We start from the raw sequence: 22,786 nt of genomic DNA, 5'->3' as shown, positions 1-22,786 counted from the left end.
GGTTCAAGAAGACAACGTTTATTAATGGAAGTGATTGAAGTTGAACATACCCGTTTTTGTTCAATTCTTTTTAATACTGTAAATGAAAGAACTACAGCACTTTATTTGTTGAGTGTCTGGTTGCATTGTGAATAATATTCTAATTACTTATGTGGTCATCCAGCCGTCAGCGCTATAGGAAAGCCGCTGCTCCTGCTGCTTGTGCAGCCATTGCTAGTGACATGAGGGATGAGCTAATACGTTGAAAACTTTAAAATGAATACAAATTGGATGGATATGCCTCTTTCAGCTCACCTTGTGCTTTTGGATTGTTCATCGATGCACAACTGTGTAACTGAGTGGCGTTTCTGAAGTGTTAGTGCATTATTATGCAGTTATTTTATATCCTAGTCATTTCTGACAAGTAATTTTTTTTTTTTTTTATAAATAGAGTTTGTACAAGTTTGTAAAAGCTTTTAATTAATTCTACTGTAAACAAGCTTGCAGAATGAGCATGTAAATAACAAATGAATTTCAATATAGATGTGAGGTGGTGTATTTTGGTAGGAGGAATAAGGAGGCTACCTACTACTTCGAAAATAAGAGTCTAAATGGAGTAGAGGTGCAAAGGGATCTAGGGGTATAGATTCACAAATCATTAAAAGTAGCCATGCAGGTTCAAAAAGCCATAAAAGTGCAAATAAAGCACTGAGGTTCTAGAGGAATGGAATTCAAAAGCAGGGAAGTTGTGTTAAACTTGTATAAAACCTTGTCTGATTGTCTCATGATTTGAGACTGTGGGGTGGCAATATGGCATTACTGTATATATGCTTTTAAGTGGTTTCTGTTGCTGCCGTTGTTGTAAAAGTTGTTATTGTTGTAGTAAAATTTGCCCACAGAAAAAAAGGAGTTAGTGGCCCGCTCAGTACAAAAAAAATTAGAGGGAACATTGTACCCTGCTAGTTACAACCTCAAAAATTTCCACTGTCATTATTTGCACGGTCTTCTGCGTCCTTCTGTGCATGTGTCCGTATGGGGGGTGGGGCCTAAACAATGTCCCGCCCCCACTAAAATGGCACATGCAAAGGAGGACTCGGAAGCCCAGACATCACCAAAGCCCGGGATCAGACCACACCAGTTCGGAAAGGTGGCAGAGCAAGCAGGGCCCCAAGCCCAGACACCACCAAACCTCTGCAAGCGTCCAGGAGCCGCATGTGAACCCCGCACCAAGCCAGAGAATGCAAGAGGCAGTAGAGCGAGCGGCGTCCTGAGCCCAGACACCACCAAACCCTGGGATCCTCACACACACTGTAAGCACCCAGGAGCCGCGCATGAACGTCCCCACCCCTGGGTTTGGTGGTGTCTGGGATCGGGGCACTGCTTGCTCTGCCGCCTCTTGCGCTCTCCGGCCCAGCGCGGGCCTATTCAGGGTTTGGTGATGTCGGGGCCCTGCTCGCTCTGCCACCTCTTGCACTCTCCGGCCCAGCGCGGGCCTATTCGGGGTTTGGTGGTGTCGGGGCCCTGCTCGCTCTGCCACCTCTTGCGCTCACGGCCGAGGGTTCACGTGCGGCTCCTGGGCGCCGCTATTACCAACTACATGTTCGCGAGTGCACCCGCTCAGTGCTCCAGCTGCACCAAACTCCGTTCCCACACAAGGTTGCGGCCTGAATCTGCAGTCCAATCTGCAACAATCCAGAGCTACAAACTCCGGGGAAACCTGAGGAACAGCACTTATGAGCAAAACACCCGCACATCACACACACGGACCCCACACATGTTCCAGTCATGCAGAATTAAAGAATCGTTATCACTCCAGAAGGAAAAAAAAAACTCCAAAGAATTAACAGACCCACTAATTAGAGTATATAGGCCTAGAAATTCGGTGGGCTGCGCCACCAGTTAGCACCTAAAGAGGGCACTCAGTGGTTTTAGCGCCACTGTCCACGCATTCCGCAAAATTTAGCGGGCGCTAATGGCGGCATTAGCCTGTAGCGCTGCGCCGCCACCAATGACATCATCAGTGTGCGCAGCGCCCCGCTACCGCCCCGAACGTGATATTGGGTCACGCCCCCCCCGTAGCGCCGGTCACAATTCGCGACCGGTTCAGGGGGGCCTACCTGTGGCGGTAGTGGCGCTAATTAAAGGGGAGGTGCGGGGCGGGCATTTTTTTCACTGGCTGCCTGCCAGCACCTCCTCGCGCCGCCGTCCCCGGCCTCCTGATCCGCCCCCCCCCGGGCAGTGCCAGCTGTGTCCCAAGAGCCTGGCACTTCTCCTCGGTGCCGGGCTCTTTTGCCGGCACTCGCGATCAGAGATCGCGCTGGTGCAGGCCCCTCCCCTTTAAGAAGGGGAGGAAGGCCTGCAGTACTGCAGTGCGTCGTGCCGCAGTGCTGCGATATTCAGTTTCAGCGCCTCGAGCAGCACCCCGCTTCCATTTGGGGCGCTGAAACTGAATATCGCGCTGGCGCAAGTGGCTCCGACTGGAGCGGAAATTCCGGCGCCCAGGCGAGCTTGGCGCCCCGAATTTCTAGGCCATAGTCTTTTATTTTACCAGCCAAGGACAACTATATAGGATATACAGCACAGAAACAGGCCATTCGGCCCACCTAGTCCGTGCCAGTGTTTATGCTCCACTCGAGCCTCCTCCCGTCTTTCCTCATCTAACCCTATCAGCATATCCCTCCATTCCCTTCTCCCTCATGTGCTTATCTAGCCTCCCGTTAAATGCATCTATACTATTCGCTACAACCACTCCCTGTGGTAGCGAGTTCCACATTCTCACCACTCTCTGGGTAAAGAAGCTTCTTCTGAATTCCCTATTGGATTTCTTGGTGACTATCTTAGATTGCTGGTCTCTAGTTTTGCTCTTCCCCACAAGTGGAAACACTCTGTCTACATAATTTTAAAGACCTCTATTAGGTCACCCACTCAGCCTTCTCTTTTCAAGAGGAAAGAGACCCAGCCTGTTCATCCTTTCCTGATAAGTATACCCTCGCATTTCTGGTATCATCCTTGTAAATCTTCTCTGCACCCTCTCCGGTGCCTCTATATCCTTTTTATAATATGTTGACCAGAACTGTACACAGTACTCCAAGTATGGTCTAACCAAGGTTCGATACAAGTTTAGCATAACTTCTCTATTTTTTAATTCTATCCCTCTAGAAATAAACCCTAGTGCTTGGTTTGCTGCTTTTTTTTTTAAAGTCCTTATTAACCTGCGTCACTACTTTTAGTGATTTGTGTATTTGTACTCAGAGATCCCTTTGCTCTTCTATCCCATTTAGATTCTTAATTTCCAAGTAATATGTGACCCCCTTGTATGTAACAATTCCTTGAAAATGTAATAATTAACATTTACAGGAAACTTTCGATTAACCGGCCCCTAAATAACCGGAACGCTCTATCCACCGGCAAAATTCAGGAGTCGGTTCAGGTAACTTTTTTTTACTTTTAGTTACTTTTTTTACTCCATTTGTTGCTGTGCAAGGGTATAGCTGAAGCTGTTGCTAAGCTACAGAGACGCTTGCAACTTGTGCCGATTGTTTTGAAGCTGTGGGTTTGTTGCTTTATACGGAGCTCTGAGCTCCGTATCTTTTACTATAGCGTTCGGTTATCCGGAATTGTTGATGAACCGGCAACACATCGGTCCCGTCCGTGACGGATACCAGAAAGTTTCCTGTATTTGTGTTGAAATTCATTTGCCAATTATATGCCCGTTCAGCAAGTTTATTAATGTCTTCTTGCAATTTGTTGCAGTCCTCCTCAGAATTGACTATCCCCCCAACCCCGCAAATTAGGTGTCATCTGCAAATTTAGAAATTGTGTTTTTGATTGCAAAATCTTTCCAGATAGTTATAACCGCTCAGTTCTGGAATCATCCTTGTAAATCTTTTCCAGTGCCTCTATATCCTTTTTATAACATGTGGACCAGAACTGTACACAGTATTCCAAGAGTGGTCTATGAAGGTTATATACAAGTTTAACATAATTTCCCTGCTTTTCAATTCTATTCCTCTAGAAATGAACCCCAGTGCTTTGTTTGCATTATTTATGGTCTTGTTAACTTGTGTTGCTACTTGTGAATGTGTATCAATTTGTGAATGCGTATCAATTAAACAACCTTGGTCAACAAGGGAAGTGAGATATAGTATAAAACTAAAAAGGGCTTATATAAAGGCAAAGAAAAGTACAGATCCAGCGGACTGGGAGAGATATAAAGAATGTGGTAAGAGCCGCAAAAAGGGATTACAAGAAAAAGCTTGTGAGAGATATCAAGGGCAACACTAAGGGGCGAAATTGGGTTCCTTTGTGCCTCCAGTTAGCGCCCCTGGGTGGTGCAAATGGCTTTGTGATCAGGCGCGGCACTGACATCGACTCCCGCCATATTCGGCAGGAGTTTTGCAGCAGCGCCACAGCAATGCGCCCCAATCGTCTTTGCCCAGAGATTGTGACGTCATCGCCGTGTGCATCGCCCCGGGCCCGAAACTGATTTCTGCTCCCTGCAGCAGCGCCAGTCGAAAACACATACAGCTGCACGAGGCGTGCATCAGGGGCGATGATTAAAGGCGAGGTGGTTGAGGTAAGTAAAAAAATAACTTACTTTTCTTGTTCCCGTTTTTTTCCGCGGGTTCCTGCCCGCGATCAATCAGCCCAGCACTCTGCATGAGTGCCGGGCTGATCGCACAAGATCGTGGCTGCCTTGGTGGTCCAGATAGGTACTTTTTATTCTTCTTCTTAGGCAGTCCCTCGGAACCGAGGATGACTTGCTTCCACGCTAAAAATGAGTTCTCAGGTGACTGATGAGTCCAATGCAGGACCTACAGTCTCGGTCACAGGTAGGGCAGACGGTGGTTGAAGGGGCGGGTGGGTGGAGTGCTTGGGTTGACGTGCGCTCCTTCCGCTGTTTGCGCTTGGCTTCCACTTGCCCCCGGCGAAGAGACTCGAGGTGTTCGGCGCCTTCCCGGATGCTTCTCCTCCACTTTGAGCGGTCTTGGGTCAAGGATGCCCAGGTGTCGGTGGCGATGTTGCACTTTTTCCAAGGAGGCTTTGAGGGTGTCCTTGAAGCGTTTCCTCTGCCCACCTGGGCCTCTCTTGCCTTGTTGAAGCACCGAGTACAGCGCTTGTTTTGGGAGTCTCGTATCGGACATACGAACGATGTGGCCCGTCCATCGGAGCTAGATCGAGCATGGTCAAAGCTTCGATGCTGGGGATGTTGGCCTGAGCGAGAACACAGACGGTGGTGCGCCTATCCTGCCAATGGATTTGCAGGATCTTGTGGAGGCAGCGTTGGTGGTACCTGCTGTACATGGTCCATGTCTCTGAAGCATACAGGAGGGCGGGAATCACTACTGCTCTGTAGACCATGAGCTTGGTGCCGGGTTTGAGGTCCTGGTCTTCAAACACTCTCTTCCTCAGGTGACTGAAGGCTGCACTGGCACACTGAAGGCGGTATTGGACTTAGTCATCGACGTCTGCCCTTGTTGACAGGAGGCTCCCGAGGTATAGAAAGTGGTCCACGTTGTCCAAGGCCTCGTCATGGACTTTTAAAAATTAGCACCCCAAACGGGGCGATCGTGAATTTCTCCCCCTAAAGGTTTTTATGAATATATTAAGAGAAAGAGTGTAGCTAAAAGTAATGTGGGTTTCTTAATGACAGACGCAGGTGATATTGTAATTGGATATCAGGAAATGGCAGACTTACTAAATAGCTACTTTGTATTGGTCTTCACAGTAGAGGATGAAGATAAAATACCAGAGGTACAAGGAAAACTAAAAATAAATCAAGGAGAGGAACTAACTTGATTCAATATAAGTAAAAACATGGAGATGAAGAAACTAATGTTATTAAAGATAGACAAATCTCCAGGACGCAATGGTTTCCACCCCAGTGTATTAAAATCAGTAGGTGAGGAAATTGTTGATATGTTAGTCTTGATCTTGGATTGGAAAATTGACAATGTCACTCCACTATTTAAGAAAGTTATTAGAGATAAACTAGGAAATTATATGCCTATAATTCTAAAGTCAGTTGTGGGGAATTTACTAGAATCTGTTATTAGGGACAGGGTGAGTGAGCATTTGGACAAAAACGAGCTGATCAGAGAGAACACAAGAACATAAGATGTAGGAGTAGGTCATTTGGCCCCTCGAGCCTGCTCCGCCATTCAATAAGATCATGGCTGATCTGATCTTGGCCTCAACTCCACTTCCCTGTCCGTTCCCCATAACCCTTGACTCCCTTACCATTCAAAAATCTGTCTATCTCCACCTTAAATATATTCAATGACCCAGCCGTCACAGCTCGCTGGGGAAGAGAATTCCAAAGATTCACGACCCTCAGAGAAGAAATTCCTCCTCATTTCCGTTTTAAATGGGTGCCCCCTTATTCTGAAATTATGCCCCCCGAGTTCTAGATTCCCCAAGGGGAAACATCCTCTCTGCATCCACTCTGTCAAGCCCCTTCAGAATCTTACATATTTCAGTAAGATCCCCACTTATTCTTCTAAACTCCAATGAGTGTAGGCCCAACCTGCTCAACCTTTCTTCATAAGACAACCCCTTCATCTTCGGAATCAACCCAGTGAACCTTCTCTGAACTGCCTCCAATGCAAGTATATCCTTCCTTAAATAAGGAGACCAAAACTACGCAGTACTCCAGGTGTGGTCTCACTAACGCCCTATACAGTTGTAACAGGACTTCCCTACTTTTATACTCCATTCCCTTTGCAATAAAGGCCAACATTCCATTAGCCTTCCTAATTACTTGCTGTACCTGCATGCTAACTTATTGTGATTCATGTACAAGGACCCCCAGATCCCTCTGTACCTCAGCATATTGTAATCTCTCCCCATTTAAATAATAATTTGCTTTTTTATCCTTCCTACCAAAAAGTGGATAACCTCGCATTTTCCCACATTATACTGCATCTGCCAGATTTTTGTCCACTCACTTAGCCTATCTATATCCCTTTGGAGATTCTTTGCATCCTCCACACAATTTGCTTTCCCACCTATCTTTATATCATCAGCAATTTGGCTACATTACGCTCGGTCCCTCCATCCATGTCATTAATATAGATTGTAAATAGTTGAGGCCCCAGCACTGATCCCTGCGGCACCCCACTAGTTACAGTTTGCCAACCTGAAAATGACCCATTTATCCTGACTCTCTGTTTTCTGTTAGTTAACCAATCCTCTATCCATGCTAATATATTACCCCCAAACCCGTGAGCTCTTATCTTGTGCAGTAACCTTTTATGTGGCACCTTATCAAATGCCTTCTGGAAATCCAAATACACGATATCTACTGGTTTCCCTTTATCCACCCTGCTCGTTACATCCTTAAAGAACTCTAGCAAATTTGTCAAACATGATTTCCCTTTCATAAAACCTTGCTGACTCTGCTTGACTATATTATGATTTTCTAAATGTCCTGCTACCACTTCCTTTATGATGGACTCCAGCATTTTCCCAGCATGGATTTGTAAAGGGTAAGTCATGTCTAACAAACCTAGTTGAATTTTTTGAGGTCTAACATGGTAGACCTCAAACATGGGGTAGACCTCAAACATGTATAACATGGGGTGTCTATGCATGTTATTTACATGGACTTCCAGAAGGCATTCCATAAGGTGCCATACAAGAGACTGTTAACAAAAATGAGAGTGCATGGAATTGGAGGCAACTTATTGGTCTGGATAGGGAATTGGTTAGGAGGTACGAGACAGAGTAGGGATAATGGGTTTGTACAGGATGTGACTAGTGGTGTCCCCCAGGGATCTGTTCTGGGGCCACAGCTTTTCACTATATTTATAAAATGACTTGGATTAAAGGGATATAGAGCCGTATATCTAAGTTTGCTGACAACACCAAGTTAGGTGGCACAGTAAATAGTGTAGATCGGAGCATAAAGTTGCAACGGGACATTGATAGATTAAATGAGTGGGCAAAACTGTGGCAGATGGAGTTCAACATGCGAAAGTGTGAGGTCATCCACTTTGGACCCAAGATAGATAGATTCAAGTATTTACTAAATGGCAAGAAGCTAGGAACTATGGATGAGCAGAGCATTGACAGGTACAAAAAATAATTTAAAAGGCTAATGGAATGTTAGACTTGATCTCAAGGGGACTGGAATACAGAGAGGTGGAAGTTATGTTATGGCTCTACAGGGTTCTGGTTAGACCACAACTGGAGTACTGCATGCAGTTCTGGGCACCGCACCTCAGGAAGAATATATTGGCCTTGGAAGGGGTGCAGCATAGATTCACCAGAATGATATTGGAGCTAAAAGGGTTCAATTACGTGGACAGGTTGTATACTCTAGGCTTGGATTTCCTTGAATATAGAATATTAAGGGGTGATCTAATTGAAGTGTTTAAGATGATTAAAGGATTTGAGAGGGTAAATAGAGAGAATCTATTTCCTCTAGTGGGAGAGTCCAGAACAAGGGAGTACAACCTTAAAATTAAAGCTAGGCTGTTATGGGGTGATGCCAGAAAGCACACAATGGGTCGTGTAAATCTGGAAATCTCTCCCCAAAATGTTGTTGAGCCTAGGTCAATTGTAAATCTCAAAACTGAGATTGCTAGATTTTTGATAGCTAAGGGTTACAAAACCAAGGCAGGTAGATGGAGTTAAGATACAGATCAGCCATGATCTTGGCAGAACAGGCATGAGGGGCTGAATGACCTACTCCTGTTCCTATATTCCCATGTCCCTCAGGAATGTCTGTGCAAACAGATACTTTTTTTTACAACAAAGGAAAGTTGAGGTTAGGATAAACTTTGAGCAACATCAGTTCCTGAAACAAGTAGCACTCAAACAAAAAAGAAAGATGCAAATTAACTGCTCTATCCACATGCTAAACAGAGGAAAACAAAAAAGAGAACATGCTGGAAATATACAGCAAGTGTGTCACCGTTTATAGAAAGAAAAGAAAGGTTGGTGTTGCAGGCTGAACCCCTCTTCAGATGGGCCTGCTGTATTCATGCTCCAAGATTACGCAGTTTAAAACCAAATACAAGTCTCACAAAAGGATAGCCTGAGAAACAACAATATAGTACTCACTTTCCACACACACTTCATGAACTAAGACAAAAAGTGCTGTTTCTGCACCACAATACCTCTGGGAAATGAAACAGGCAGAAAGCAACAACATGGACTATCGGTGAGCTAGGAAAGTGCGCCTCATCTAACAATATTTTAATTTACAATAAAATTGATCATCTTCTAAATTTATGATGATTAAAAACCACCAGAAAACCAAGTGTTTCTACTTACCCTTGTGAGCTTTCCCTGGAGACCAGCAGTATTGTTACAACTAACTGCTGGAATCCGAGCTCCTCCAAGCCAGCCCCTTCAAGAGCCATGATGTCAAATGAAAATTCTAAAAGGTCACTGTGCCTGATAACTGGGTACGGTCTTCCCTGTACAGGATCTTGATGGGCCAGTCTTTGCTGAATCAGGAAATCCAAAAACCAGATTATTTCAGCCCTTACCGCTCATAAAAAGGATGGACATTTCCACTTCATACAACATAAATGATCTGTGCCATGAGGGAAAACAGGATAAGCCTGCAAGACCCAGAACATGCAGGGCCACTGCACTGACTGCTAAAAGTTACCTCTGAATTGAGGATTCCATTTGTCTGGCAGAAACTTGAACTATATAACAAAGCCAAGCCATTCATTATGCACCAGTAAAATATCTATCTATGGCATCAAGGAAGGTAGCTGGTGGAGCCAAGAACCACGTCTAGTGGTCATTCCCCAGGCTTCTCCAGAGGCAAGGGGCAGACAGCCACCATTGGCAGAGTTGATCACCATTTTTCTGACTGCAATTTTGAGGAAAGTCCATGACTTCCTGAAAACCTTCCACCCCACAATGTAATTGGAAACTTTGGCACATTGCAGGATCACTTCTACTAGAAGCAGTTCTGCAATATTAACAGGGTGTGTGAATCTCAATATGGTAACAATAGCTCTGAACAGTTATTCACCTGTATTCATTTCTCGATCCCTGGAAGTAGTTGCCGGAATCTGGAAAGTTACTTTCATAACACCCTGACCTTCTGTCTGTTTGTGTCTGAACATTTCTGGAAAGGAATAATCCACAGTTCAAATACTTTGCAATACCCTTTAATTGCAGAGACCAATGGCATGTGTACTATTAAAAAGTTAGAAACTGTTTTGTTCCTGTACATTTATATTTGATGTGTGCAACTAACAGTAACAATGAAGTTAGTGACAAACTGAACTATATAACAAAGCAACATTTGCAGCACTGTAGGCAGCATGTATCACCAAAGAAGGTGATTTCATCCCATGCCACAGACAGCACTGCCGCCTCAAGAGCAGCATAGAAAACATACAAAAATAGGAGGAGTAGGCCATTCGGTCCGTCAAGCTTGCTCCGCCATTCAATATGATCATGGCTGATCCTCTATCTCAATACCATATTCCTGCTCTCTCCCCATACCTCTTGGTGCCTTTTTTGACTAGAAATCTACCTATCTCCTTTTTAAATATATTCAGTGACTTAGCCACCACAGCCTTTTTATGGTAGAGAATTCCACAGGTTCACCACCCTCTGAGTGAAGAAATTTCTCCTCATCTCAGTCCTAGATGTCCTACCCCGTATCCTGAGACTGTGACCACTCATTCTAGATGCCCCCCTCCAGCCAAGGAAACATCCTCCCTGCGTCCAGCCCTGTCAGAATTTTATACGTTTCAATGAGATCCCCTCTCATTCTTCTAAACTCTGGTGAATACAGGCCTAGTCGACCCACTCTCTCCTCATACGACAGTCCTGCCATCCCAGGAATCAGTCTGGTGAACCTTCGCTGCACTCCCTCTATGGCAAGTATATCCTTTCTTAGGTAAGGTGACCAAAACTGCACACAGTACTCCAGGTGTGGTCTGAGCAACTGTGGCACTCCTTCCACGTAGGCCAGCAAAACCATTTGGGAATAGTTGTTTGCAACTTTAAATCCATGCGTACCCAAGTGCAGTGGCTTTACGATGCATCATGGCTGCTGTCGATTGGCCAGTTTCTACAGAGTTTTATGAAATGGTTCTACAATAAGAATGTGGGTTTAGAGAGGATTTGAATGACAGAACTGCTCAATAAGCTTGGATAATTTCCTGTGAACCAGTTAGTTGTATCACAGTACTAACCAAGTGAATCCAGCAGTGGGCAATCACAATGCAGGAATAGAATTAACAGATTTTATAAATGTGGTTTAGATAGCAGTGTTCCATCAGCAATTGAGATAGCCTCAAGAGAATATATTTACAAAGCATATCACTGTGAATCAAAATAATTTAAATAGAACTAGTTAAATGGACATTTCATTAGAATATGGTCATGAAAACTAGCTACTGTACATTAAAATCATGCACTTCCCATCAACTTTTTCCATTTTTGCCTAGTTTACAACAATGCTTCATCAATATTATTACCTTCTCTGACCAATCTCAGGATCATCAGATCTGCGATATCTCTCCTCTTCTTGACGCTTTTTATTCAACAATTCCTCGTAAGCCTCCATTGATGTATATGCATCGTTCCTGTAAGAGGCTGGCTCACGTAGTGGTGGATCAGATCTTATGTGAGCTGCACCCTGAAATCTGGTGTCATCTGAAGGATCAATATTCTCCTTATAATACTGGTTACAATTTTGAAAGAAATCAGTTAGTACTCATAACTTGTAAAAATTCAAAAGCATATTACGAACATTTAAAATATTAGCATTAAGTATGTATTTTTCTACACTAGAATATAAATAATAGTAATACATAGGAAATCATTTCATAAAATTTTACAAATGTTAATTTTAAAACAATCCAAACGGCCAGTAATAGAAATTGTCAGACAGCACATGAAGGAGAAAGGAATAGGATATGTTGATAGGGTAAGATGAAGCAAGGTGGGAGGAGGCTTGTGTGGAGCATCAACTCTGACATAGACCTGTTGGGCCAAATGGCCTGTTTCTGTGCTGTAAATACTAAGTGATTAAAAGTTCATTGCCCAAATATGGCAGACAGTAGTAGTGAACGGTTGTTTTTACAGACTGAGGGAAGCATACAGTGGTAAACCCAGGGGTCAGTATTACGACCACTGCTCCTTTTGATATATATTAATAACCTGGAATGGGGTATACAGGGCATAATTTCAACGTTTGCAGATGACACGGAAGTCAGAAATGTAGTAAAACAGTGAGGAAGATAGCAGCAGACTTCAGGAGAACAAACAGACATATTGGTGAACTGGGCAGATAAAATTTAATGCAGAGAAGTGTGAAGTGATGCATTTTGGAAGGACGAATGAGGAGAGGCAATATAAACTAAATGGTACAATTTTAAAGAGAGTGCAGGAACCTGGGGGTTTACATGCACAAATCTTTGAAGCTGGCAGGACAAGTTGAAAAAGCTATTAAAAAAGCATATGGGATCTTTGGCTTTATAAATAGAGGCCTAGAGTACAAAAACAAGGAAGTTATGCTAAACCTTTATAAATCACTGGTTAGGCCTGTTTCTTTTTAAAAATTCGTTCATGGGGTGTGGGCATCACTGGCAAAGCCTTTATTGCCTATCCCTAATTGCCCTCGGTGGTAGAGGTCACGTGTTTGGGAAGTGCTGACAAAGAAGCCTTGGCGAGTTGCTGCAGTGCATCTTGTAGATGGTACACACTGCAGCCACAGTGCGCCGGTGATGCCGGGGGTGAATGTTTAAGGTGGTGGGTGCAGGCTGCTTTGTCCTGGATGGTGTAGATCTTCTTGAGTGTTGTTGGTGCTGCACTCATACAGGCAAGTGGAGAATATTCCATCACACTCCTGACTTGTGCCTTATAGGTGGTGGAAAGGCTTTGGGGAATCAGGAGGTGAGACACTCGCCGCAGAATACCAGCCTCTGAGCTGCTCTTGTAGCCACAGTGTTTATGTGGTTGGTCCAGTTAAGTTTCTAGTCAATGGTGACCCCTCAGGATGTTAATGGTGGGGGGTTGGGCGATGGTAATCCCATTGAATATCAAGGGGAGGTGGCTAGACTCTCTCTTGTTGGAGATGGTCATTGCCTGGCACTTGTGTGGTATGAATGTTAGTTGCCAGTTAGCCCAAGCTTGAATGTTGTGCAGATCTTGCTGCATGCAGGTATGGACTGCTTCATTATCTGAAGTGTTGCAAATGCAACTGAACACTGTGCAATCAGCAAACATCCCCACTTATGTTGGAGGGAAGGTCATCGATGAAGCAGCTGAAGATGGTTGGGCCTAAGACACTGCCCTGAAGAACTCTTGCAGCAATGTCCTGGGGCTGAGATGATTGGCCTCCAACAACCACAACCATCTTCCTTTGTACTAGATATGACTCCAGGCAGTGGAGAGATCCCCCCCCCCTGATTCCCATTGACTTCAATTTTACTAGGGCTCCTTGATGCCACACTCGTTCAAATGCTGCCTTGATGTCAAGGACAGTCACTCTCACCTCACCTCTGGAATCCAGCTCTTTTGTCCATGTTTAGACCAAGGCTGTAATGAGGTCTGGAGTAGAGTGGACCTGGCGGAACCTATACTGAGCATCGGTGAGCAGGTTATTGATAAGTGCCGCTTGATAGCACGGTCAATGGCATCTTTCATCACACTGCTGTATTGTGTTCAATTCTGGGTACCACACTTTAGGAAGGATGTCAAGGCCTTGGAGAAGGTGCAATTGAGATTTACTAGAATGGTAACAGAATTTAGGAACTTCAATTATGTGGAGAGATTAGAGAAGCTAGGATTGTTCTCTTTTGGGGCAGAGACAGTCATGGGGAGATTTAAGAAGGGGTTTTGATAGAGTACATTGGGAGAAACGGTTTCCACTGGCAGGAGAGTCAGTAACCAGAGGACACAGATTTATGGTAATTGGCAAAACAGCCAGAGGGGGGAGGAGGACAATTTTTTTTATGCAGCAAGTTGTAATGATCTGGAATGCATTGCCTGAAAGGGTCGTGCAAGTAGATTCAATAGTACCTTTCAAAGGGAATTAGATAAATATTTGAAGAGTAAAAATTTGCAGGGCTATGGGAAAGAGTAGGGTAGTGGGACTAATTGGATAGCTCTTTCAAAGAGCCGGCACAGGCACGATGGGCCGAATGGTCCCTTTCTATGCTGTATGATTCTACATATTTTTAATTAGGTACCATGAACCATATTTTTTGATTTGATGTTACTGGGCCAGAATTTGCAGTGGCTAATAATGGCAAACCGACAGCGTTTGCCGTTATTACCCCTCTGAAACCGAATGCAGCTTCAGGATGTAGCACATGCCCATCTAAACGCGGAAATCCTGAAGTTGCAGTCAGTCATTCACTGATCCAACACTGGCTGCACTATGCCCCCCCGCCCCACCTACAACAGCCGGCAATCAGTGAAACTGACAAAAACTTGGGCTTTTCCACAGTAATATCACTGTTAAATACCCCATTAAATATGTTAAGCCTTGTTGGGTTAGGTGTAACTAGGGTTTTAACAGCGAATTGACTGCTAAACAAAAGTTATGGCCCTGAAAATCTAATTTTAATTTTGTGGAGTGTCAAATTTCTCCATTCTGATAAAAATTACAATAAAGTTTGTTCATGGTGTTTCAGGTTCTACCTTATCCCCATGTGAAAGCCCCAATCTTTGTTTTGTTCTCTAACATTTTTAAAAAGTCCGGATAAAAGCAGCTTCTCATTTCCTGGTACTCTGAGAATTCTGTAACATGATTGGCTGCTTAGACAGCTTGTTGACATCACAGCAAGTCGCACAAGGGAATTCCCACTACACTGCACTGAAATCAGTTGCATCTTGAAAAAGACAAACTTCTTGTCAGAGATCGCGAAATCTCTGTGGGCAGCTTTCTTTGGGCAAATTCCAGGCCAATGTTAATTCCTGCTAGATTATCATGATTATTTTCTGATCACTCCAGAAAAAAACAAACAGTCACCTTAGGTATCCACCTGCCATTTCTTCTTAATTGCTCATATTTGTCTTGCTCCCTAAGAAACTGATTGTACTCCTGGTTTCTTTCATTTCTCAGTCTGTCCTGAAATAACATTCAAACCATGTATTACTGCATCAGCTAATTCAGAGAGATGAATGACAAGCAGCAGAGCTTGCAAAACACTGCAGATCCACAATCAGCATTTCAAGGTCAATGGGAAAGTATTAGGGTGTATAGCTAGGACAGTTCAATATAATTGTGGAAATCAGGATACTTATAAAAGGCTTTGGTATGGCTGCATTTAGAATATGGTATCCAGTTTTAGTCCTCTGGCATGGCCGGAGATATTGAGGCCCATGATAAGGTCAAAAGTGAGGCAACCAGAATGATACCTAGTCTTAGGGCTCTTAGCTATCAGAATAGGCTCAAGGAACTGGAGCTTTTTCTATTGGAGAAGTGTAAACTTTGAGGAGATATGTTTGACTTTATTAAAATGTTGAAATTAGTAGATTCTGTTTGGTTGAATAGATTATTTGAGATAGATAGGGATGGGAAAACTGAAGAATATCAGTATAAAACACAAAACAAGAGAAAAAAAAGTTAGATTAGACAACAGGAAGTATTTGTTGTCATAGAGTCATCAACCTCTAGAATGTATTAACAAAAAAGCAGTTTACTGGCCTACAGTTTTTCTCTGGTTGTTTTGTTGTTCCCAGGAGATTGCATGACTGAGGTAGGGGTGGAGAGGATTTGATGGTGCAGGTAGGCTGTACCATGTCTGGATGGGCTAGGGTTGATAGACCAATTTATATTTTACTTTTTTGTAAGTTTGTACCTTAGAAATTAAATGCGTTTCCCCCGAGGTGTATGAAATCGGCACTAAAAAAAGAATTTCTGCTATCTGGTGGAGCCTCTTTATAGGATAGTTGACAAAGCAATAGTTGTGGGAAGCTTAATGAACACTGGCCCTGGGCATTTGAAAAAGAGCGGAAGGTCTCGGGAGGGAAATATTATTGGATAGATTTCAAATACAAAATTCATCTGATTGGCAAGCTGATGCTCCATAAGAAAATTTATTTTTTAGTACTATATGCCCTGAGGTTACTAACAAAACAAGGTGAAGCCGAGAAGATTTTCAAAAAAAAAAGCATTTTGTAATTTAATTTCTTTCTTGATAATCATTTTATTGGCAGCTATTTGCTGATGGGTAGTTTTCATACCTCATTGGTATTTGCTTCTTGGTTGGTGTTCAGTTTTGGTTTGATTCAACACTCTGCTCACAGCAAAAAGGCATATTCCATAAACATACTAAATGTTCTATGACCCTAAACCTTATATGTGCTGTCTCTCAGACCCTATGCCCAGGATTAACAATTATCCTATAATTGTTCTATTAACCACTGGAAATCCCACCACATTCCCTGAGCTTTGTTATGCCATCAGACCAAAGCATTCAGGGTAAAATCATGTCAGATTTATTTAAAGGTTGAATAATGCATAGAAGCACTCAGATGCAACAAGGTATCGAGAGTACAATACTCAAACAATAAATATAGAATCAACGCACAAGAAGTTAAAGTGCTCTTTTTAGACTATATTTCTTGCACAGCTTAAACAACAACAGGATTTTTTAATTTAAAAAAGTATTTTGTACACCTTTACACCACAATATCCATGGTTGGCAAAAATTTCCAGACTACCAGTTTGCCAATCCCTGGACAGAACTGAAGCATATGCAGTATTAAACAGACAAACCATGCAAAAGCCTCAGAAGTCAGAGCTGTCAATTATCCTTTATCAATTACACAATGCAAGGAGATATTGCATGTCATGCGAATAAGCAAGTATTCATAAACAGTCCCAGTTTCTCATCTCTGCTAATGTTTTGGGCATCTGTAACAATTAGCATTTAGAACGAAGACCCTGTAGCTTGACTAATTTCAATGTCAACTAACTTGGCCTGGCCCTATAGAGACCTAATTTCCTGTCCTCCATTTTGAAACTTGGGCAAGGGAAGACAGCTTCCATGTTATCTCTGGCTACTTCAAAATAGCATATGAAATAAAAACAGAAATGTCCCATTTGTCACAGGAGAACAACTCTGCTGCTGCTGCCACCACAATAAATTCAGTTGTGATTTGCTACTGAGTGAGAGATTTAAGCCAAACAGATGCAAGTGTGCATGTGTGACAAAAGGGAGATTCCAAAGTGTGACTTTCAGATGCAACATACTCGCAGCAGCCACAAGACATATTAAATATATAAATCTATTTGCACTAGCAGATCTCCATAGTAGCTCTCATAATAAGTCACAACATATACTCTCCCTGATAAGTGTATCATGTAACGTACAATACAGGCAAACTGTTAAAAACCACCCAGGATAAAGATGGATGTTAGTACATTAATATCCTATGAACCATTTGAAGTCTGGGAAGAGTGAGGTTAAGTAAACATATACTACATAAATAGTTAAAGTTTCATTGTTTAATCATAACTTTTTGAAGTTTAAAAAGCATTTATTAGTGTTAATTTTGTTCAAAACTTAGTCTCAGTTGGTATTGTTCAATTCATCAGGGATTTAAACACAAGGATGAGAACTTCAAATTCGAGGCATGGGGGACTGGGAGCCAAGGTGCATCAGCAAGGACAAGGTGCAGAATAGGGTACGGGCAGCAGTTTTGGATGAGTTGAAGTTTGCAGAGGGTTGGTTACAGTCCATGATGCAACACACATTTACATGGTCTGTGCTCAGAAGGAGTGACTGACTGAACAACTGTTCCTCAATATAAACGCGACGTTGTATGCCAATCTCCACTAATGTCATCGGCACTTACAGTTTATCTATTTACAGGAAACTCTCGATTTACCGGCACCTAAATAACCGGAAATCTCTGTTAACCGGCAAAATTCAGGAGTAGGTTCAGGTTAAGTTTTACTTCATATTAGTGGCCGTTCCTGGATCTGTGGCTGTGTAACCGGGGTTGCTGCACCTGTTGCTAAGCAACAGGGAAGCCTGGATTTGTTGCTGTGTACGGAGCTCTCGTACCTTTTACAATACCTCTCTGTAATCCGGACTTTTTGATAAACCGGCACCACGCCGGACAAAAAAAAAAAGTGTTTCCTGTATTCAGTTACTAAGTTAAGCAAGTTTACATTGCATTAAGTACTACCTTGCTTTATGTACTTACCTTTGCTGATTTTCTGTCAGAGATGGGAAGCGAAAGCTTTTCAGTTGTTCGCTCCAGCTCCCTTACAGTCCTGGAATTTTTCTGGAAGAAGAAAGAGGCTTGAAATAATTTTAAAAATACAATTCCTTTCTTTGATTACCCGATTAGGCTAATGACTTTCAAACTTTTTGGAATCCCACCAAAAGTCACAGACTTGTGCACTTAATCAGCTATGGATATTAGCACCAAGTCTAAATAAAAAATGGAAAACTCAAATAGATGGCATTGCCACTCTCCTGCACTTTTGTTTCCAACTTGCTTCACACTCTCTCTAACACTCTCTCACTACTGCCTCTGTCCCTTGCTTTTCCTCCATCTTCACCACCACGTCGCTCCCTCTCAGCTATCCTTTTTCAATCAATCAGTGTCTCTTTTCCTTCTTCACGGTTATGTCTGTCTATCTCTGTGGTCCTTCACCGCACTTCCTAGCAGGTCAAAGTGGCACCCATGAAGGCCTGGAAGCTCTCTCAGGTTTCTTTGCCATAGGATACTGGTGGCAGAGAAGAAGAAACAAAGAATAAAAGGTAAATAACTTCTAGCATTGAATGCTATAGCTTTAAAGAGAGTATAGAAGCTCGCCCAATAGTTCAGTAGAGTAATGGCAGCTGAAGGTTTGAGGGTCTGTGCTTTTAACTGATCTCGTTCTGGGGAAGGGGATGTTGAAAGGGAGAGGGAAAAATAGGAATTTCTGCTCCTGAATTCCAGTAGTCGCTGTTGAAAGTATACACATGGGGATAGGTAAGTAGAGATCAAGCTCAGCTGTGACTATCTTCTTTCTTCCCCACACCCACCCCAATTCTCCCCCCAGTTAGTTAGCCTATCAACACTCAGCATCTAGTTTCTAGAATGGGCAAGAGAAAGATGGGAGTATTAAAATTGCCCATAGGTTTTTTTTTTAAAAACACCAGGAGTTATCAGGTGTTCAAAAGAGGGGAGAAAATGACAAACAGAACCTTATGCCTTTACAGCGTTTTTTTTTTGTTTACATTGGGACTAGCACAACACATCATTGCAACACTCTACCTCTGCCATGTAGCGTCTGTAGTCTTGTCGAAGTTCCTCCTTCAATTTCTGTTTCTTTTGATCATATTCTAATCCAAGTGGCAAGCTCAACCCATAGTTTTCTTCTAAAAATAAGAGTTGTTTTTAAAACATTTATAATTTCAGTGTCTTTTTGTTCCCTACTCATGCTTTTGAGAAAATTTACGTGTATACAACAAGATTTAAAATATTTGTTTAAATCATGCAGAACACACTTCAGGATTGGATTTTGACAAATTCAAATAAAATAAAGCAAAGTAAAAAATTAAAATTTCTATCAAAGCACTTAACATGTTAAAAAAGTGATAACCCCAAAATGTAACAAGGATATTAAATCTAGATGTTCTGTAAAATTAGTGATCTAGAGCGGAATTTTAGTACTATTCACATATGCAGGATAAACACCAGCGTGGAGCTAAACATTACGTTTCCATGTTGTAATTTCAATGCAATGCTATGTAATCATGTACCCAAATTTAACCAGCTGGCATTGAAATAGCCAATCTATGTAGTTTATGTATATAAGGAACAGAAGGATCTCAACAAAGACCAGTGATTCTGCATGGGATCTTCCTGTTTAGAACAGCTCAGTCCAACACCAGAAGCTACATTTACCCACTAAGCCATGGTGGGGAGTTATTTGTATAATGCCAACATGTTGGATGCTACTAACTGCACTGTACCTTTAGATCTGCCAGTTTGTAGATTTTCTTTCATAGACTGAATGCCTGGGAGGATATTTCCTTTAGCTATTGAGTCAGCTGCTTGATAGGTCTTACTAAATGGTTCTGAAGACGTTGTCTGGAAAAAAAGTCAAGTTAAAAAAAATATCAACCGGAATTCTCTCAAAACTATTTATATCAAGACAAGTCACATTCACCTCAACACAGTGGAACCTGCTTAAGGTTTGTATGGCTGTTAATACTTAGCCTAAAAAAAATCTCCCATTGCATTGCACACGATAAGGCAGAGAATATGGTCTCCATCTTACCCATGTTGCTGTTTCTCTGTCTCTTTCTCCAAATATTTTTCATTCTCTCTGCCTTTTTCTTCTTTCCTTTCAGGTGGGAGGTAGCGAGTGGTATGATGTGATGTGGCAGGGAAAAAAGCTACATACAACACAGGTTGCATTCCGAGTGAGGTGGGGGGAAAATATAACTATTAGCAGCTCCCTTCTCTTTCTCTTCCTCCAATCACTCCTCTGCTTCCAAACATTCCCTCATAATATAATGTCCCCGACCCCTTCACTTTTCCAATCCCCCTCCCCCCCCCAGTCACATCACTACCCATTTATACTATCCAAGGTACAGGAACCCTTGTATCCTCCTCCCCTTGCTGTAACTCATCTCACCCTTACGCTGCCAACTACATCCTCTCAATCCCACTCACTTCTTGACGATAGACCAGAGTCCTCCTATACCTTCCTTTTCAATCTGTTCCCCTCAAAAAGGCTTTTTCAACTTTGAAAATTCAGCTTTCTTTTACAAAAAATAAACCTGTGCCTGCCTCGGTGTTTCATAGATGTTAACATATATAATTTCTCACAGGTGTAAGCAATTAGAACATTTACCTATTAACGGTCAACAAAACACAGGTGAAATAATTAGTTGGCCTCGAAGTCCAATTTTTTTTGGCAATTTAAGTAACATTAGCATGAGCAGACACACTCATCTTAATCATCTTAATAACACTTGACGTTTATAGAAGAGGCTGAGGTCTTCAAGTAATTACGATAATGAAGATAATAAAACACACAAGATTCAACTCAATGGATAAATTTAATTTATGTTACTGTGAATTATATATTTTTATTTGGTTTGTTTATACCCAAGTTTTAGACATAGTAATTTCAGCTAGTGATAAAAACTGATGGACAAACTATTTCCCAGAAAGCATTCTGAATGATTTATGGGGAAGCACTATTACAGCATCATATGGTGGTGCTACAGGGAGCTGTGACAGGCCACTGTTCAGATTAACACTAGAAATTATATTAGATGCCACTTAAGAGACATGATAGAGAATTTTGACAGATAAATGTAGACATTTTTACATTGGAATTTCCATAGGAAATGTTTACATAGTTTTCAATGGAGCTTGCACCTCATGTAAGAATTTAAAAATTTTACACCTGGGCTTATCTATAATCACATTTGTCACACTTAGTCAACTTTTTCCATTGTAAATTCCAAGCGCACAACAGTAATTGCAATATCTGGCCACAAGGTGGTGGTGTATTGTTCAAAATACACTGGACAAGGGCAGAGCTGAGCCAGTTTTCACTGGAGAATAGAAGGTTGATAAGGGATGACATCCACATTTATAGGATTGCTGAAACACATGAATATTCCCTCGTGAGATTAGGAAAAGTTCCTACGGCAATAACCTCCATCCTCCAATTCTCTACCCTTCAAATAGCTTCTGGATTTCACTCGCCTGCTACAACTGTCTCCGAACTTGGACAACAGATCGTCGATGCTCCATGCCAACTCCATTCTACCTGCGTCAATTTTTTCCCCCTCCACGGGACCTCTGACTAACTCTGGTCTCCCTACTATTGTCTCCAACCTATTCCCTGCTACTACCAGGAAATATGTATCCCATTAATTGCTACATAACCAGGCCCATGTAACCTGAGTTTTTCCGTGTCCATTCAAGAGCGCATTTTGGCTGCCGCTCCAGACCTGAATCGTTCACTTCTATTTACATTTTTTATCCCCACTTTTCTTTTTGTCTGTATCCCTCCCTGACCGCACTCTCCTGTCATCATGCCTCCTTTCATCTCTCCTCTCTCTGATACACTGCCCTCCCAACTCCCTACCCCAATCCTTCATACGCTTCGACCTTCCTACTCTCCTGCCGCCATCCCAAGCTTGACTCCCTCGTAGATACACCTACAGCTTCCCTCTGTGCCTCTCCTGGCATCCTCCGAAAGGCCCACCGTAACACTCGTCGCAGCCTCCTCACGAGCAGCAACCCCATCCTACTCTTTCTCGCCGACCTTCCCGCCCAGCACATCCGCTGGAGGCTAATCTTGCCAATCTCCTCCTTGTCCAACTCACCCCTGCCAGCGCTAACCCCGTGGATGCTGACAATGGGTCAGTCATCACCGACCTTCTCCACATCTCCCTCCAGAACATCCGTTCACTTGCAAATATCCATGAGCTTATTGTGGATGATTGCATCGACATCATGGCCCTGACGGAAACTTGGCTGAGGTTTAACGACACCTTACCCTTAAATGAAACCTCCCCACCTGGCTATACCTTCCACCACTTGCCCCGTCCAGACCGCCATGGTGGCAGTGTGGCTCTCATCACCCAATCACACCTTGGTCTGTCCCCCTACTCCACTGGCACTTTCTCCTCCTTTGAGCATCTCATCTTATTCCACCCCTCTCACCTCTCATTTAAAATTCTCATTCTCTGCCGCCCACCCAAGTACCATAAAAATTTTATCACTGAGATATCTTCACTGCTTTCCTCCCTCAGCATCTGCAGCGAATGACTTCTTATTCTCGGTGATTTCAACCTCCATCTTAATTTATTATGCTCTCTCTCCTCTGAGTTCACTACCC

At 42.8% G+C, this 22,786-nt stretch overlaps 1 protein-coding gene across 5 annotated transcripts in view; it reads right to left on the bottom strand.

Annotated features, from left to right (window-relative positions):
• Positions 1-22,786, bottom strand: part of cspp1a (centrosome and spindle pole associated protein 1a) — a 284,247-nt gene that overhangs the window by 243,948 nt on the left and 17,513 nt on the right. For 4 of the 5 annotated variants that reach the window (XM_085993101.1, XM_085993102.1, XM_085993104.1 and 1 more), the window contains 6 exons: positions 19,893-20,010; positions 19,192-19,295; positions 18,130-18,210; positions 14,942-15,040; positions 11,439-11,644; positions 9,977-10,072 (listed from right to left, as the gene is read on the bottom strand). In XM_085993101.1, coding sequence (XP_085849227.1) covers positions 9,977-10,072; positions 11,439-11,644; positions 14,942-15,040; positions 18,130-18,210; positions 19,192-19,295; positions 19,893-20,010 — 704 coding nt within the window. The remainder of the gene's footprint in view (positions 1-9,976; positions 10,073-11,438; positions 11,645-14,941; positions 15,041-18,129; positions 18,211-19,191; positions 19,296-19,892; positions 20,011-22,786) is intronic. The other variant, XM_085993103.1, reaches the window with a different exon arrangement.

Source organism: Somniosus microcephalus, chromosome 7 (genome assembly GCF_052327205.1).
Source record: "Somniosus microcephalus isolate GS21.2 chromosome 7, FLI_Smic_1.0, whole genome shotgun sequence".
Taxonomy (NCBI): domain Eukaryota; kingdom Metazoa; phylum Chordata; class Chondrichthyes; order Squaliformes; family Somniosidae; genus Somniosus; species Somniosus microcephalus.
This window is presented reverse-complemented; position numbering and strand designations above follow the sequence as displayed.